We start from the raw sequence: 16,726 nt of genomic DNA, 5'->3' as shown, positions 1-16,726 counted from the left end.
TGTCATCTAGATAATACATGTCCATGTTTGTTTACGCGGACGTAGCCAGGAATTTTCTCAAAAAACCCACCCATGAAGACCGATGATAACCCTAGGGTTAAACTATGTTGCATTTGTACGACACAAGTTCAACACGATGTGTAGCACAGGTCTATCTATGGCTTGTTCTTGTGTACAAAGTGTCGTGTATTGTCCCTTATGTTTAGAAAGATGGAAAAGTCCGCCAAATATCTACTTAGGAGATCATACACATACAGCTTGTGATATGCTGGTCTCTACTACATTGTTACCATCAATGGTATGGAGTATGAAATCCTGATTGGCATACATGACGTTGGTACTCTTGTCTCAACCCCATGGTCAGCAAAAAAAAATGTTTCTAGCTGACATGAAGCACTTTTTTTGCATGTATGAGGACTAGCACTGCAGTTATAGCCCGTAAATAGCTAGAGGAAATCATTACTATGGCAAGGCATCACGTCATGAGCCTGTGTATTCTCTGATCGTGCTTGAAGTTGCAAGATGCTATTTGGGGCTCTAATCCTGCTTTACTGCAGATGGTTATTTCATATTACAATAACTATATATAGTTAGGGCTGCGGTCGTTCTTTCAAATATGGATGATAAACGAGTCTCATCTCATTCATCTAAAGCTGTCGTTTTCAACACCCATCTGCTATCAACCAAACACGCTGGCTTTCAACCGATCTCCTAACTTTTTTGTATCTTTCTTCAAGACGAGCGAATGTTACTTTTGGGTTTGACAGGGCGGAAACAGTAAGAGCTTCCAAAGATAACTAGTAAACTATTGGTATCATGAAATATTTCAGCCGTTGCTTCGCCAGCGAGAGACAAAGATTTTAGAGAGAGGTTTCTATCATATGATGATGCATCATGCCGAGCTTCCCAGGAGCTGTGTTTAAGAATCCATCTGTTTACGAGAACCTCAGGGCTTTGGCTCCGCCTAGACAGCCGTTCCTCTTGTAACCCCAGCAACTAACCCTAGGAGCCAGCTGCTAACGAAACTAACGCGCCCTGTCCCATGACATCGAGACCGCGTCGGTCCCCCTCCCGTTTACCAAGTCCATCGCAAAACCCGCATTTTCTTCAGTGTTGATTTTCGTGTGGTTGGTTGATTTTATTCCTGTTTTTTTCTTCCCTGGAAATTTCCTATACGACGTACAACCCACGCGGCAGCTTTGGCGTTGTCCATTCCACATAATATCTTTTGCAGGGAATTATTTTTTTTCTCTTCTTTTGTCTGCCAAAGAAAAAAAGTCGCGTGCCTTTCTTTTTTTCACGCTGCGCAGCTTTCTTCTCGCTCCTTCCATCTTTTTCAGGTTCTGCCTTGTTTCTCCCTCTTAACTTTGACTTTGATGCCTTAGTTTTGTCCGCCGACAATTCCATCGACATCGACATCTATTTCATCGCTTCAGCCTCGCGATAGTTTGAAGCCCACCACGTCTACGCACCTTCCCCTCTGCTCGCTCCATTCCGCAGCCTCGCAGCGTCTCTCTGATTTGCGTGTGTGTCCTTAGAGCGCAGTCCTCGCTCGCTCTGTGAACATTGACAAATCGCTGTCGCCCACAGCTGCGTCTCCTTTTCCGCCGCTCTTCAATTACCCTATGCCTGTGGCCACGTCTGACTGCGCTGCCGTTGAGTCTTTGTCGATATCCAGAATGGATAAGATGGAGGAGAGAAAGAGGCCAGCGTCGACAACCAACAATGATGAAGCCGCCCCGCCCCGGAAGCGCCACGCCGCCAACGGTAACGAACGCGAGGACTACGAAAAATACGAAAACCAGCCGGAGGAGGTGTGGATAACGGTAAGCCTTCTAGTCGCTGTCGGTTCTGCCGTTATATGCGGCGCGGACCTCTCCGATGTGCCCTATATCGCTCGTCGTCACGCTACCACATCCCGTCTACGTTGTTATCGCGCGCGCTGACACATCATCTCTCGCAGAACTTTACCAAGGGCGCCATCTTCCGCCGCATGCATGAGTATCGTCGCGAGGCGCAGACCTTTTCCAGTCGCCTGGAAGAACTACACAAACGGTCTCTCTATCACGATGACCATATCCGCATTGTAGATGCGTGGTGGCGACAGGTTAGCCTTGGCCCGGACAATGTGCCTTCGAAATCTTACAACGATATGCTGACAACTAACTCTGCGGCTTCTTATAGCTTGTCGATGAATTAGAAGTCTTGGTCGACTCAAAAGTTCCCAGCGCTGGTGCTAATCCGTCTGGTATGTTCGTCTGTTGACGCCCTATTGCCTCCTCTCAGTCACTAATCTGTACTCACCCCCTTACTTTAGAACCACCATATTTGTCCCGCGTTACCTTCCATGATACTGCCGAGTTCCAGCGCCATCTCGATGAAAAGAAGCGTTCCCTCGCCGCGAGAGCAGAGGCCCTCGTTACACGTATAGCTGCTAGCAGAGGTCATATAAAACCCGACGTCACCACCCTAGAATCCGAAGTGTCATCTCTACTATCTGCTCAAAAGGAACATCTCGTTAAGCTAGACCGCCTGTCCAGCGAAAAACAAGAGTTGACGGAACAGCTCAACTTGGCCTCGCTGCGCTACTTCAAGGCTGAAAAGAAGCTGGACCGTGCAAAGAGCGCTCAGGTTACTGAGCTCGAACAGCAGGCCCTATCTCGAGATGTACGCGGTGTACATGGTCCAAATGGAAATGGCGAGGGTTCTAAGGGATCAAAGTCTTCGACTAGTAACGCCGAAATCAAGGCTAAACTAGAAGAAGAGCAGGCGTCAGTGAGAAAGCAAAAGGAACAGATCGACAGTTTGCTGGCGGAAATCAAATCTCTGCAAAATGAAAACACAAGACTTTCCATGGCCAAGCAGCCTGGTACCGCTAACGATGAAGACTTTGCTCACACCGATCTTTTCAAGTCCTTCCGATCCAAGACCGAAGATCTTATTAAGCAGGTCAACCACCTCGAAACCACAAACAGCCAGATCCGCGAAGAATGCGAAAGGCTCCTTGCCGAGAGAACAGCCTTCAAGCGCCAACTCGACGCCGACACCCAGGCTGTCACTGCCGAACTCGATAATGAGCTGCTGTCCCGCGACTCAGACCTTGCGCGGATACGGGCATCCCGCGACGAACAAATGACAGAACTTAATGCCAACAAGCAAGTGTTAGACCAAGAACGCACTGCTCTGAACCATATGAAGGAACTGGTTGCTGCCAAAGACGACAAGATTGCCTCACTCGAATCCAGAATATCACGACTGGAGCCGACGCCAGAAGATCAGGAAATGCATAATGCCGAACAAAATGTTAATGATTTACCCGAAGCTGAACTGCGCGCTAAGTTCCGAAAGCTACAGCGCGACTACGAAGCCATAAACCACGAACTGCCCTCCATCTCGACGGCCTATAAAAAAGCAATGGCATTGGCACACAGCAAGGTCATGAACCTTGACGCGCTCGAGCGCAAGGTTGAGCTGATGCTCGCTGATAAGGGTCGTGTAGACCAAAAATATTTTGCCGCGCGAAAAGATGCCGACATGCGCATCACCGAGATCAACACCATGCGCCGCCAGAACGGCAAAAGCTCTGAAATTATTTCCCAGCTCAAGGACATCGAAACGAGCAACCGAAACACCATGGCCAACCTTGAAAAGCAGTTGTCGCAGCTCAAGCAAGCCAACCAGACTCTGGCGACCGAACACAAGAAGCTCGAAAGCACCAGCCAAGAAGCCACACGCAAAAGTGAAGGCGCACTCCAGGAGGTCAACAATCTCAAGGAGCTCGTCACCATGCGCGATGCCTATATTTCTGGCTTGCGCAGCACAGCGCTAGAAAAGGACTTGGAATCGGGACGGCTCAAATCCAAGGTTGAGTCTCTGACCAAGGACCGTGATCAGTGGCGGCGCAAAGCCGAGGGCAACAGCTCAGATGTTGAACACAACCTTCGAGTAAGTTACCGAATCGCGAGTGCAGTACCTGGTCAAGTAGCAACCTGTCGACAATACTCCAACCTGGGCTCCGTATGCTAATTCCTGCCTCTCATCTCTAGACTCTCATGCTTTGTACTATCTGCAACGACAAGTTCAAGGATACTGCGCTCAAGACCTGTGGCCATCTCTTTTGCAAGGCATGTGTGCAGGACCGCCTCACAAATCGTATGCGGAAATGCCCCAACTGCTCCAAGGCTTTTGATAAGATGGACATCATGGCTGTGCACCATTAACAGGCACAAGCTGCTCCTCGACATCAGTCTCAATCTACCAGGGTCCCTGCCGTTTTCCACGTTCCCTCTTCTGCCTCTGTTTTTTTCTTCTCCGTTGTCTTACTCTTGGAGTTCCTACGTTGTCTAGCTAGACTGAGCCTAAAGGCGACATGACTACTCGCCTGGGCTCCTGTGATATCCCCCTTTCTATTGGTCTTCTGTGCTGTGCTTTGTCTCCTCTTCTTCCCCTGCTCCGGCCCTCGTATAGAGACGCTGGACTGATTGATGCATTGCATCTAGGTGCAATGGTAAAATCTTTAATGTATCATACTATCATAGACTTAGTCTCTATGCTAGCGTTTTCTTTCTTTATGTGCCTTTTACGCTGTGACGTTGTGTATAATGCAGACATTTCTTTTTCTATATAACACACTACACTGTTATCACACCTAAATCAGCGCCGCCGTGTCGACCCGTAGCCAGTGCTTCCCCGGGTCTCGCCTCCCATAGCCCTCGCATTCCCATGGCCAAACTGTCCTGCTCGTCTAGCATAATACGCATCCTCGCGCTCCCTATTGCCCCGCGCCATATATCCTGACGCTGCACCTGCCGCCAACCCAGTCCAAAAGCCAGGCGACCAGCCTGCTTCTCCCTCCTTGCCCGACCACCCAGGGCCGCCACCAAAGCTGGGACCGCCGCCGTTACCAGGACCCCAGCCCCATCCGCCACCGCCGCCGCCACCCCAGCGTCTCCGTCGTGGAGCCCCAAATCCAGCTGCGTTTGTGCAAGACGACCATATCGACATGCCGAACACAGCGACAAACAAGGCGATGAACAGCACGTTGGCCAGCGTGCGCAGTGGGGTGGAGCGCCGCAGTTCGGGGTACGCGGCGCGGCCGGCAGCCGTCAGCTCAACGCGGTACTCAACGCCGCAACTACCGCGCAGCACGTACGGGTCGTCGGCCGACATGAATCCCTCGCAGATGACGTCGGTCGAGGCCAGCTGCAGCGTTTCGGGCAAGGCAGCGGTGCAGGCCCATTCGACATCCTCGGCGGCATAGGAGGCGCCCTCGTTGGTGCAGCGCATCACGGAGATGGGGTGAATGTCGCAGAGGGCCCGCGGCGAGACGCAGCGCAGTTGCGGGATAGGCGCGACGCGGCGCGCTGTGGTTTTGCGCCCGCCGTGCAGCGTGAGTGTAGACACGTCGGAGAGGAGGATCGCATTGGAGGGTTTGCGCGCGGCAGCGGCAAGGAGGGGCAGAGTGAGGGGGAGGGTCGAGGAGAGGCGCATGGCGTGTGAAGTTAGTTTTGGCGGGAACAATAATGTCAGTGGGCGAGACACCCAGGATATGGATTTTGACGGTTTATTTGTGAATAAGAAGCGATAGATCTAAAGAACGGACTGCATCGAGGCGCAGAAATCACTAAAAAGGGCACGTAGTGTTATAGATAACGGCGGATAGCGTATAGAAACCGAAAGAAGATTGCAGAAAAGCTTGTGAATATTTGGCCAAGTGTGTTGATCTAATGCGATAGTCAAGTTGGACAGACGTGCTCGTAGAAGCAATGCGTGCCAGCTGTCAGCAGCTGAGGTCATGAATTCCTAGGGTTTGTTGAGATTCTATACCCTAATGATCACCATGGTGTTGCTACATAATCTCTGTTAGATAGACAACCATAACTAGTTACGTACACACATACAATTTCGTCATCTCTTCTATTCTCTTACAAACACACCAGCCATGCCCATCCCCGTGCCCACACACATGCTCACCACACTCACTTGCCCCCCAGTCCGCTCCAGGCCATGCAGTGCCGTAACCGCCAATCTTGCACCTGTTGCGCCCAGCGGATGGCCCAAGGCAATAGCGCCTCCGTCTGGGTTCACCTTGCCCTGGGCATACGCATCCTCCAAGCCCAGCGCCTGGATTGAATACACAGCCTGACTAGCAAATGCCTCGTTGATCTCCCAGCGATCCACATCCTCCTTAGCCAGCTGGAGCCGCTGAAGCAGCGCCGGCACCGCATGCACCGGGCCCACGCCCATCTCGTCCGGCGCACAGCCCACACACACGGCGCCGCCAAACTTTCCCAGAATCGCCCCGCCCAGGCCCAACTGCGTCGCCGTTGAGCGGCGCATAAGAAGCAGCGCCGCGGCGCCATCGCTGATCTGCGAGCTATTGCCGGCCGTGCTGGTGCCGTCGGCCTTGAAGGCCGGCTTGAGCTTGGCCAGGCTCTCGGGCGTGGTCTGTGCCCGCACGCCGTCGTCGGCCTCGGCTGTGACTGTGCGCTCGGCTAGGTCTTCAGGGCTGGCTGTGCCTGTTTTGGGCGGCAGTGGCTTGAAGCGCGTAGTAACCGGCACGATTTCGCGCGCAAAGTGGCCGGCGGCTCGGGCTGCGGCGGCACGGCGGTGGCTCTCGAGTGCCAGCGCGTCCTGCGCGGCGCGGTCGACGCCGTACCGAGCCGCGACGTTTTCGCTCGTCAAACCCATGGGCATGAAGCAGTCGGCAGCGTTTTTACCGGCGTGGCCAGCGTCGTTGAGAGTTGGCCAGTAGGATGTGGGGATGGCACGGCTGCCGTAGTTGCGGCTCATGCTCTCCATGCCGGCGGCAATGCCGGCGTCAATGGTGTTGGTCTGAATGGCGGCTGAAATGGTAGCGATGCTTTGCAACGACGAAGCACAGGCACGATTGACAGTGTAGAGACTCGTCGAATGCGGCGAGATGCCGGGGATGCTGTTTAGAACAGCCCGTGCGGCCTTGGAGCCTCCGAGCTCTGAGAGCACAGTGCCAACAGCCACATCAGAAATAACAGACGCCGGCAGATTTTCGTGGGCAGAAACTGTCTTGGCCAAGACAGCACCAAGAAGCTCTTCGGGATAGGCGTCTTTTAACGGGCCACGGCCGGCCCGCGTGATAGGAGTCCGCAGTGCAGACAAGATGACAACATCTGTCGGCACTTTGGCTGTAAGAGCGCGGAGAGACATGATGTAGAAAACAAAAAGTAGGCTGGAGACAAAATAACGCAGAAACAAGCAAAGCTAAGGGGCCTAGAAGGAGAATGAACAGAAGGTTGCTCTATAGAATTGAAGCTCGTGGACTCAAGCGGTTGGCCGGTTTTGTTCGGTTGGGCAACTGCGGAATGCGTATATCATCGCGTCTGCCCGGCTGGAAATTGTTCCGTCCTCTTCCTGGCTGTCTGCGCAACTACCTTCAGTCGGTTAACCGTTTACCCGATGACAACACGACACCCTGGAAAAAGCAACTGCCGCCTGTCTTGCCGCCCCTGTGCTCGTGCTGTAGGGACCAGGCCCCACCTTTTGCCTTTTGGAGGCTTGATCAACGTCGCAAGTCTGCGAGGATTGTCCCAACTGCGCTACCACCCCGCTCTGGCCGTCCGTCATGGCATGGCGGGGCCCCATATTGTTGCCAGTCATGTGGGCCAAGGCTTCCTTGATTTTTGGGTGTAGGGACCAGAAACAAAGGCTGCGACAGTGCAAAGGAGCAAAGAGCTAAGAAATTGGCTCGACGGAAAAAGAAACTACCCTACCGCTGGCGGATAAATAATGCGGCAACTAACTACCCAAGAGAACAGGGTGACTTGTTACCATTCAAAGTAGGTACGATACCGAGTCCCGGAGTAGTTGCTATAGCCGTGTTTTCGTGCCTTCCGTTTGCCCTGGACCCGAGGACAAGTATTAATTGCTGCTGTCATTCATTCATTTCTTTTCTCTTTTTTTTTGCTGCGACCTTTTCGTTCTGGTGCTTGTCTGGTTTTACACTTTGAGCCTCTGATTTCACAAATATGTCCTTGATATTTAATCGACTGCGTCGAGTGGCGACACTGCGGACTGGCGTAAGTAGAGCTCCTCCTCCTCAAAACTCCAGCCCAGCCCTTCCCAAACTGCTCTGGCCTCTGGCGCACTATCAGTCTAACATCTTTGCTTCATTAGCCTGCCCTTGTCCGCTGCTTTTCAGTCTCGACGGCTGTTCTGCGCATCAACAAAGTCGTCGATTCTCCTCTCGCCGCTATACAAGATATATCTCCATCTTCTACCGTCCTTTGTGGCGGCTTTGGCCTATGCGGCGTGCCCAACACACTCATTGATGCTATTGAGAAAAGCCCTGAAATAAAGGGTCTGACGGTGGTCTCTAACAATGCTGGGACTGACACCGATGGCCTCTCATCTTTAATCCGCTCACGACAAATCAGCAAGATGATATCATCATACATCGGCGCCAACAAAACCTTTGAGACTGCCTACTTAACGGGTCAAATCGAGCTAGAGCTCAACCCCCAAGGAACATTGGCTGAGCGCTGTGCCGCTGGCGCTCGCGGCATTCCCGCCTTCTATACGCCGGCTGGTGTCGGCACAGTAGTTGAGACTGGCGAGCTGCCCGTTACACACACTCCTGACGGCGTACCGGAGCGCTACTCGATATCAAAGCGCACTGAGATCTTTGGCGGGCGCAAGTACGTTCTTGAAGAGAGTATCTTCGCCGACGTAGCGCTGGTCAAGGCGCACAAGGCCGATCGACTCGGAAACTGCACATTCCGTCTGACGGCGCAAAACTTTAACCGCGCCATGGGTGCCAACGCACGGCTGACCATTGTCGAGGCTGAGGAGATTGTGGAACCGGGTGAGATTCCGGCTGATGCCGTGCACTTGGCTGGTATCTACGTCGACCGGGTGGTTCAGAGCGAGGGAACCACAGACCCTCGTGAGAAGAAGATTGAGCGGCTGACTTTTAGACGTGAAGAAGACGACAAGAATGGAGCCAATAATGAGCCTGAGCCTGAGAGCAAGCGAGATATCATTGCAAGACGGGCGGCACGTGAGTTCCAGAACGGTATGCATGTCAACCTGGGCATAGGAATACCCACCTTGGCTCCGGGTTACATCTCGTCGGATACCGAGGTGCGGCTGCACTCGGAAAACGGTATTATTGGCTTTGGCGATTTCCCTCGCCGTGGAGAACAAGATGCCGATCTGATCAATGCAGCCAAGGAGATTGTCACACTCAAGCCCGGTGCAGCCGTCTTTGGCAGCGACGAGAGCTTCGGCATGATTCGTGCCGGCCGTATTGATCTGACCATGCTAGGAGCTATGCAGGTCAGCGCTACTGGCGACTTAGCAAACTGGATGGTGCCGGGAAAGATCAAAGGGTTTGGCGGAGCCATCGACCTTGTCAGCAACCCGGACCACACTCGGGTAGTAGTCACCATGGAGCATGTAGATAAGAAGGGCCAACCTAAGATTCTGCCGCAGTGCAAATTCCCGCTGACGGGCCGACAGTGTGTCAAGCGGATCATCACCGATCTGGCAGTGTTTGATGTTGATAACGCTACGGGGCTTACGCTGGTGGAAATTGCCGAGGGCGTGACGGTGGATGAGATCCGGGAGAAGACTGCTGCTGAGTTCGCTATAGCAGCGGATCTGAAGCCCATGTTCTAAGACGCCTGGGCGTACTTTTCAGTTTGTATTTGAATGTATATATATATATATATGTCTTGTGACGATAAATGTAGTAATGACATTCTAACTAATTATAACTATGAAGAAATTGTGAATATGGTGTCTTGGTGCATATGTTTGCATGTATTGGCATGGTGATAACTAGTGTTTCGAGAGGAGGACAAGGTCAGGCGCAGTATGGTATTCATTGAGAAAGCTACAGCGGCTACCAAGACCAGATTCATAGATTCAAAACTACACAATCATAAGTGTATGCACCTCTAATCAACACATCACTCTTAGTCGTGACGCAAAGTTACTCGCAGCAAAGCCATTCATAGTAAAGTTACATGCAGCCCAGTTTTCCAGAGCTCCATAGACTAAGAACCTTATTCTTAGACTCCACGTTTTTCTTATCCCTGCATCCCTGGGACAATCCTTTTCGCGGAGTAGGTGAACCTCGTGAGTACAAAGTTACAAATGTAACTGAGTAAGTGAAAGCACAGTTCGGCCAAGTGTAGGACGAGAAGGTTTGAAGATGTATCCGAAAACTAGTTCGATGATACTTGGATACTGATAATGGGTCGATAACCCGGAGAATTTAGCTGTGCAAACTTTTCTTTGATTACGTATCGTTCGGAGCCGGAAGTTATCACAGAGGGCAGGTCCAGTGCTTTTCGCCACCTGTACCAGCCGGCGATTTCTCATTTGGCTTGAGTGAAAAAAGTAGGTGGCGTTGACGGTGAGGAGAGACGAAGGCAAGTGTGACTAAAGTGGACAAGAAGGCATTCACGGTTTAGGGAATGAGGTCGATGGGAAGGTGTGACAGGACTCGATAACCAGCTGAAATGAGAAAGACCCCGTTTGTTTGCTTCTATATTTAGTTGCTTTTATGTTGGATCTCGTTCCGCACTTTTTTCTCCCATCTTCATCATCTCTGCCCCATATCCATCGCGTAGCTTGGATCGGTGAACATCTGGTCCCAGTTCCCTGATGGAATCAGCGAGTTGAAAAACGTCGTCTCAGGGAACATGTTGGGCCAATCAAAGGCCCCAATACCAAAGGGAACTACCATCTCGTCACTGGCCGGGTCCTCGGTGCTAGGGCGACCGCCTATGCCCCCAGGCGCCGGCTTGTGGCCGTTCATCAGCTTCTCTACCACTTCGGTGTGTTGAGCCAGCGGGAAATCAGCCAAATCCCACTTGTAATGTTCCTGGTGGTGGCGCAGGGCCTTGAGCAGATCCTGGGCCATGCGTAGTGACGAGGACTGTGATAGCGACGCGCCGGCTGGCGTGGCAGGCGCATCAATTTCCAGGGCACAGCGCAGCAAAAAGGTCACAGTCGACGCAAAGATGAAGGTGCTGACAGGTTGCCAGAAGTCGCTAAAGTGCGTAGGTGATAGCTCCTGCGCAAACAGGACAATATCTTCGGCTGTACGGCGCGACGCAATGTAGCGCCCACGCGCGTCGCCGTTACCTTGAGATGCTGCGATGCCCCCTTCAGACTCAGACTCGGCTCGGTCGCCGAGAAGTTGCAGGCGCTGAGTTAGCAAACGTAGAGAGAGATAAGAAAGCCGCAAATTGGCAGCTCCCGGTGTGTCAAGTTCAGTGCCACGAATGATGATTTTGCGGCAGTTGCCAGTCAACGAATCTACCCAGCGCTCTAAATCGTGCATGATATCAGAGAATGGAGCATTTCCAGCGCTATTTTTGGTCCCAGCAGCAAAGGAGTGAGTTCGGTCTAGATTGTAGACTTGATCTAGGTAGCGGTACAACAGTTCGGTGAGACTAAATAGCACCATGAACACCTCGATAGCATCGCGGTCACGTTGAGAGGAGTTTTCTGTAATACCAAGATACTCTAAGCTAGGTGGCGGGACGTCGCTATGTGAGCGCTTCAGGTGAGGCGGGGTGCCGTAGCCAAGAGATGACCTAAAAAGGGAACCGGCTTTAGTAAGACTATATCAGAAAAGCCCAGTTACATGTCAAACAAACTCACCACCCATCAGTAATATTAAGCGCCCACCAGATACGCATGCGTAGCCCCTTTTCGCTCTCAGCAATGTCCCAATTCATGGGACTTCGGTTCAAACCCAGGCTGTGTGCCAAACTAACTGCTGAGCCAAGCTGCACCTGGTTGCCCAACATACTAGACGTTGGTCGGCCACAGACATTTAAGACCAGCGCTACAATGGTCGAGATACCAGGACTCTGGTGTAGCTCGGAGAAAAGAGCCTCGCTGGCCAAGTTCCACAGAAACGGCGAGTCAGGCCGATGGTGCTTGGCAAGCTCTGGATCGGCACCCCAGTAGGCTAAGCTCTGGGCATAGATGCAGCATATCAAAGCTGGAGATACGCGCTCCTTGGCATGTAGAACTTGGTGAAGAAAAGACTCCTCGTCCAGCATGGGAAGACAAATGTTCTGCTTACGGAAGAAGAGCCGTAGAAGCTGTTCGTTCCACGGCTCCAACAACTTTTCAACAATTTTAAGCTTCTTGGCCGACGGCGACGTAGATACAACCATTCCCAGCGGCTGTTTTTTGACGCGGGCAAAAATCACAGGCCCAGCCTGCGAGTTAGACTGCGGCTTGATGACACGCATAATTCCTGTGCTGGGATGCATCATGGCCAGATAATCAGACAGCACCTGGCTGTCGCGCGTAACATCGGGTCCAATGATGTGCGCATTCCCACCATCCTCATCCTCAAGCAGCAGTGACGTCTGCTTGCTCATTTCTGACGAGGAGTTGGTGAGTCCAGTTAGCGGCCCTTGTGGCGCTTGTGGCGGTGGTTCATGGCCTATTGGAGGGGTAGTCCCATGCCTTGAACCCAAAAGATCGCCATGTGGCGGCACCGTGGCAGCCGGCGTTGTATTCAGATCCGGAAGGCTTTTGCGCGGCCGCGAATTAGCTGGAAAGCTACGGCGCGATTCATGGGGCGACGATGACTGGTCTTGTATTGGGCCCGGCCCCAGCGAGAGGCCCTGTGAAGTGGCTGGCGGCGGCGGTGGCGGCAACACCCGCGCGGGCAACAACATGGGCGCCTGTGCATGAGGCCGGCCTTGCGACTGCTGCATTTGAAGCTCTGGCCGCCGGCCCATAGCGTCGTCATTCTCGTTGTCGTCATTAGGGTTGTGCGCAGCACGATCCTGAGCCATTGTCCCTGCCGCAGTCCCGGATCTTGACGTGGGTGCCAGGCCGGGCGTCTCAGTGGCAGAGGTAACCGAGGGCTGCGGTAGCGGCGGCTGGCTGTTCTTGCGCGCATTCTGCTTTCGTATGCGCGATGGCGTTGCGCTAGCCAAAGGCGGGAACGCACACTCGGTGTTGTGAACGCGGCACATTAGGCAGACTGCCGAACCAGCCTCGATCTTGCACCGCGACTTGCGCCGGCGACACTGGTGGCAGGCCGGTCGTAGATGAGAGCGGTACGGCCGCTCTTCTGATTCCGCTTCGGCAGGAGGCGGCATGGCGCGAGGAGAGATCAGCAAACCGCCGGAAGTGATACAGAAAGATAGGCAAGATAAGGCGCAGGTGAAACAGAAAAAAAAGACCGACTAGAAGAACAACAGAAAGAAAAACTTTATTTATATTCTAGAAACATCAAGAAATTTTCGGAAGCAAAAATAATATCAAAAGCAAGCCGCCGAAACCAGGGAATGAAAAACACAAAAACTTGGAGATAAAAAAGAGCAAAATAAATATAAAAAAATAATGTCAACGGATAAGCAAGAATTGACATCGTGGGAATAGTGGAGCTCCAGATGATCCAGGGATTGGATGGCTTTTTTGCTCAAAGGTTAGGGTTTTGCTATCATAGGGTTATATGTCATACTTAGATACATCTTCTTATAACTAGTTAGTTACATCACAACCCCCGTTCTTATCCGAAAAACTCAATCATGAACGCTTTTTTAGTTCCGTTTTCCCGTTTGTATCCCAAAATTTTGCCCCCACTAACCGAATATCTTGTCTAAGATCCGGTTGTACCAGTCAGTTTCCTTCTCTTCCACGTAGTTCATCGTGTACTCTTCAACCTCCTCCACGCCGGAAATCAAATCCACGTCCTCCCGACGTCTCCACGTAGTACCCTTGAGCAACTTCCAGACAACAAACATGACCGGCACCACCATAACCATGGTGTAAGAGAAGAGGAATGTGGGAATGTCCCAGTTGCCGGGTAGGAAGACGGCATAGCCGCCAACAAAGGTCATCGTGAAGGTGCCGACCAGTCCATACCAGGCAGCATACGGCTGGAGAATGCCTTTGTACGGCAGCGTGTCGCGGGATATACCCTGGCTGCGCATGGCATAGAAGAAGCCCAAGTATGCCGAGCACATGACGCAGAAGTTGATCATCTGGGACGCCGTCACCAGCGACACAAACCACGACAGGACCTTGGCCGAGTTCTCGCTGAGCTGTAGAAAGCTCAGTAACGAGATAACCAGTACCACAAAGACGCAGTAGAGCGGGCAGCCCGCCTTGGTGCACATGTTGAGGATCTGTGGGGCCTTGCGTTCAAGTACCAAGCCGTAGAGCGAGCGCGAGGCGCAGTACACATAACTGTTACCAGCGCTCTGGGAGAGAGACAGTTAGTTTTCATACACTTTGATTGGCCGTGGCTTTAAGACATTGCCATCAAGAATCAAACTTACAAAGGCCGCAGTCAGAACAAGAGCATTGACGACGTGGGGCAGAACTCCAATTTTGAGTCGTGCCATCGCCACAACATAACTGACATCCAGTGTTAGTCGAATCTAGGGTTCACTAGGGTACAGGGATTCCATGAATTCCAGTTTTGGGACTAAACTCACGGAGAGGCAGCGGCACCAGGCTCGCCCTTGCTGAATGCATCAATAAGCGTGGCGTCATCGTACGGAACCAGAATACCGACAGCCAGCGAGCCGAGAACGAAGAATGCAGTCAGGCGGTAGAAGACGGCGTTGAAGGCACGCGGCATCACCTTGCGCGGGTTGACGGCCTCAGCTGCGGACATGGAGACGTATTCGGGGCCGGCAATCGAGAAGGAGGCTTGGACCAAGCACTAGATTCGCATAATTTAGTTTCACGGTGCTGATTCATGGTTATGGATTGTTTGTTGGCGTCACGTACCTGCATAAAGCCTAGGAACTTGCCCAAGCTGCCAGTGTAGAATGACTCGGCAAAGGCGCCTGGGTCCTTCCAGTAGCGGAATCCGAAGCGATCACCCAATGGGTTGGCACCCAGCATGACGAAAACCGTAAAGATAATGAGGCCAATGATCAGCAGCATCTTACCCAGTGCAGCCCAGAATTCGATCTCACCATAGAACTGGACAGCCAAGACGTTGATGGCGCCGTATAGAACTAGGATGGTGCATATGATGACAGCCGTGGGAATCGCGTCGGTCCAGTAGGTAATGATGATGTTGCAGGCTACGATTTCGAAGGGGACTAGGGCAGCTTCAAAAATAAAGAAGTTCCAGCCGGCAGCAAAACCAAATGCCTCGTCGAGATAGCGACCGGCGAAGCGTACAAAGGGGGAGGAGATCGGGAGGTAGGTTACCATTTCAGCCATGCAGATGGTAACAGCCAAGATGAAAGTGCACCAGACAGAGAAAGCAATGAAGAGGGAAGCAGGGCCGCCGGCAATGAGACCTTTACCGATTTGGACCTGATGAAGTCAATACAGATATATCGGAATAGGAAGGGAAGTGAAAAGACTTACATAGAGCGCAGTTCCAATGGTACCTCCGATACCTGTTTGTAGATGATTAGCAATAGTTGCCCGTGGAGAATAGATGGAATCTTGATGTACCGATAAGCTGGATGTGTCGCGACTTCAGCTGGCGTTGTGTCTCGTCCCGAGGTTCAGATCCGTTCGACGAACCAGCTCTAGAGCCCGTAACCAACGAGCCGGACGGAACCTTGGAGAGGCTGGGAGTGCTTTTGGCATCCATCGTGAGTATAAATGTCGACCGAGGAGTCTGGGATTCGAAAGTAAAAAATAATTAAAAAGGAAAGACGAAGTAGATGAAGCAGAGTACAGGTGTACTCCGAGCTCCTGGGGGTGAAGGAAAAAAGGGGAAAGGGAACGAAATGAAGAGAGTTCACAGCATCTAAAGGCCAGGACAAATTTCTCTGCTACACTAGGTAGATGGCTCAGAAGAACAGAAGAAAGATTCCAGACGGATGGAAAGAGACAATCTACCTGTATTTGTATGATCCCAAATCTTCATAACGCGCCCTCTCCACTCTGTCTCTGTCTGGGCAAGTGGAGAGTGGAAAGTGCTAGGTACAGTTGGACTCGGTACTCGAGTGGCTGTTTGCACCCATTCCGGGCAGGCAGCTACTCTACTCTTTCACCGGATTTTAGTGGCCCGGCCCGAATCGTCTGCCACTAAGAAGTATGAAGACGGAGAAAGGGGGAGGGGGGGGGTGGGGTGGAACGCCACCAGAAAACAGCAAGAAGCAAGAACGCTACGACGGCCGACAATCATATGCACGGCGCGCCTTCCCTCTTGAGCCCCAGCTAAAAAAGAAAACCTGGTAGCTGTAGCTGTTGTGGCTCTGCATTGGCCATTCCGTGGCGGACTTGTGGACTTGCACTTGGCCTTTTCATTTGTAGTGAGCGTCGGACTTGGCTGTAGTTACGTTGTTTATCTACTCTGCCACGCTCAACTGACGCAATGCGACGACTGTGCTATACAGGCCTCTGGCTGTGGCCAGTTCGTGCACAATGTGCAATTACTATGGGGGGGGAAAGGAAGCAGGAAGGCAGATGCCCCACCAGAGCTGGTAAATACTTTTAGACCTTCGTTTTTGTGGGGGGGGAGGGGGGGCGCGACTTTATCCGGGGGGCTCCCAATTCGGCCCCACTTGAGACCTCTTTCGAGAAGTCCGTGGGGGGTGTCACCGCTTGGCTCTTGGTTCTTAGTCTTTGGGGTACATACATGTGTAGTTATGTGTAGTTATGTGTGTGTATATGTGTGCCTGTGCTGGTTGTAAAGGGGGTTTATGCCAGGAGCCGCTCTCTTTGTGTCTAAGACTTGTGATTGTAAATACAAGAAGTGGTGCAGAGTCCCAAAAATAAGTAAAGA

The 16,726-nt window shown here is 52.1% G+C and overlaps 6 protein-coding genes across 6 annotated transcripts; 2 read left to right on the top strand and 4 right to left on the bottom strand.

The window, feature by feature from the left end:
- Positions 1-1,625: 1,625 nt before the first annotated feature.
- Positions 1,626-4,220, top strand: BROUX77_003192 (uncharacterized protein; the record flags this gene model as incomplete). Its single annotated transcript, XM_073747816.1, has 5 exons — positions 1,626-1,826; positions 1,964-2,107; positions 2,185-2,248; positions 2,318-3,945; positions 4,047-4,220. The coding sequence occupies 5 exons, from the start codon at positions 1,626-1,628 to the stop codon at positions 4,218-4,220; spliced, it is 2,211 nt and encodes a 736-aa protein (XP_073605617.1).
- A 433-nt stretch (positions 4,221-4,653) lies between these two features.
- BROUX77_003191 (uncharacterized protein) lies at positions 4,654-5,490 on the bottom strand (the record flags this gene model as incomplete). The annotated part of the gene is made up of 1 exon (XM_073747815.1): positions 4,654-5,490. The coding sequence occupies one exon, from the start codon at positions 5,488-5,490 to the stop codon at positions 4,654-4,656; it is 837 nt and encodes a 278-aa protein (XP_073605616.1).
- A 426-nt stretch (positions 5,491-5,916) lies between these two features.
- BROUX77_003190 (uncharacterized protein) lies at positions 5,917-7,185 on the bottom strand (the record flags this gene model as incomplete). The annotated part of the gene is made up of 1 exon (XM_073747814.1): positions 5,917-7,185. The coding sequence occupies one exon, from the start codon at positions 7,183-7,185 to the stop codon at positions 5,917-5,919; it is 1,269 nt and encodes a 422-aa protein (XP_073605615.1).
- An 818-nt stretch (positions 7,186-8,003) lies between these two features.
- Positions 8,004-9,654, top strand: BROUX77_003189 (uncharacterized protein; the record flags this gene model as incomplete). The annotated part of the gene is made up of 2 exons (XM_073747813.1): positions 8,004-8,054; positions 8,152-9,654. 2 exons carry the CDS (start codon positions 8,004-8,006, stop codon positions 9,652-9,654), a joined length of 1,554 nt encoding a protein of 517 aa, XP_073605614.1.
- Positions 9,655-10,585: 931 nt separating this feature from the next.
- BROUX77_003188 (uncharacterized protein) lies at positions 10,586-13,118 on the bottom strand (the record flags this gene model as incomplete). The annotated part of the gene is made up of 2 exons (XM_073747812.1): positions 10,586-11,585; positions 11,653-13,118. 2 exons carry the CDS (start codon positions 13,116-13,118, stop codon positions 10,586-10,588), a joined length of 2,466 nt encoding a protein of 821 aa, XP_073605613.1.
- Positions 13,119-13,604: 486 nt separating this feature from the next.
- BROUX77_003187 (uncharacterized protein) lies at positions 13,605-15,586 on the bottom strand (the record flags this gene model as incomplete). The annotated part of the gene is made up of 6 exons (XM_073747810.1): positions 13,605-14,225; positions 14,304-14,382; positions 14,463-14,692; positions 14,761-15,300; positions 15,355-15,386; positions 15,445-15,586. The coding sequence occupies 6 exons, from the start codon at positions 15,584-15,586 to the stop codon at positions 13,605-13,607; spliced, it is 1,644 nt and encodes a 547-aa protein (XP_073605612.1).
- Between the last annotated feature and the right edge of the window lie 1,140 nt (positions 15,587-16,726).

The sequence above is a fragment of the Berkeleyomyces rouxiae genome (genome assembly GCF_048999995.1).
Source record: "Berkeleyomyces rouxiae strain 22BRR77 chromosome Unknown BrBRR77_ptg000003l, whole genome shotgun sequence".
NCBI lineage: Eukaryota > Fungi > Ascomycota > Sordariomycetes > Microascales > Ceratocystidaceae > Berkeleyomyces > Berkeleyomyces rouxiae.
Note: the sequence above shows the minus strand (reverse complement) of the source record. Positions and strands in the feature narration are given on the sequence as shown.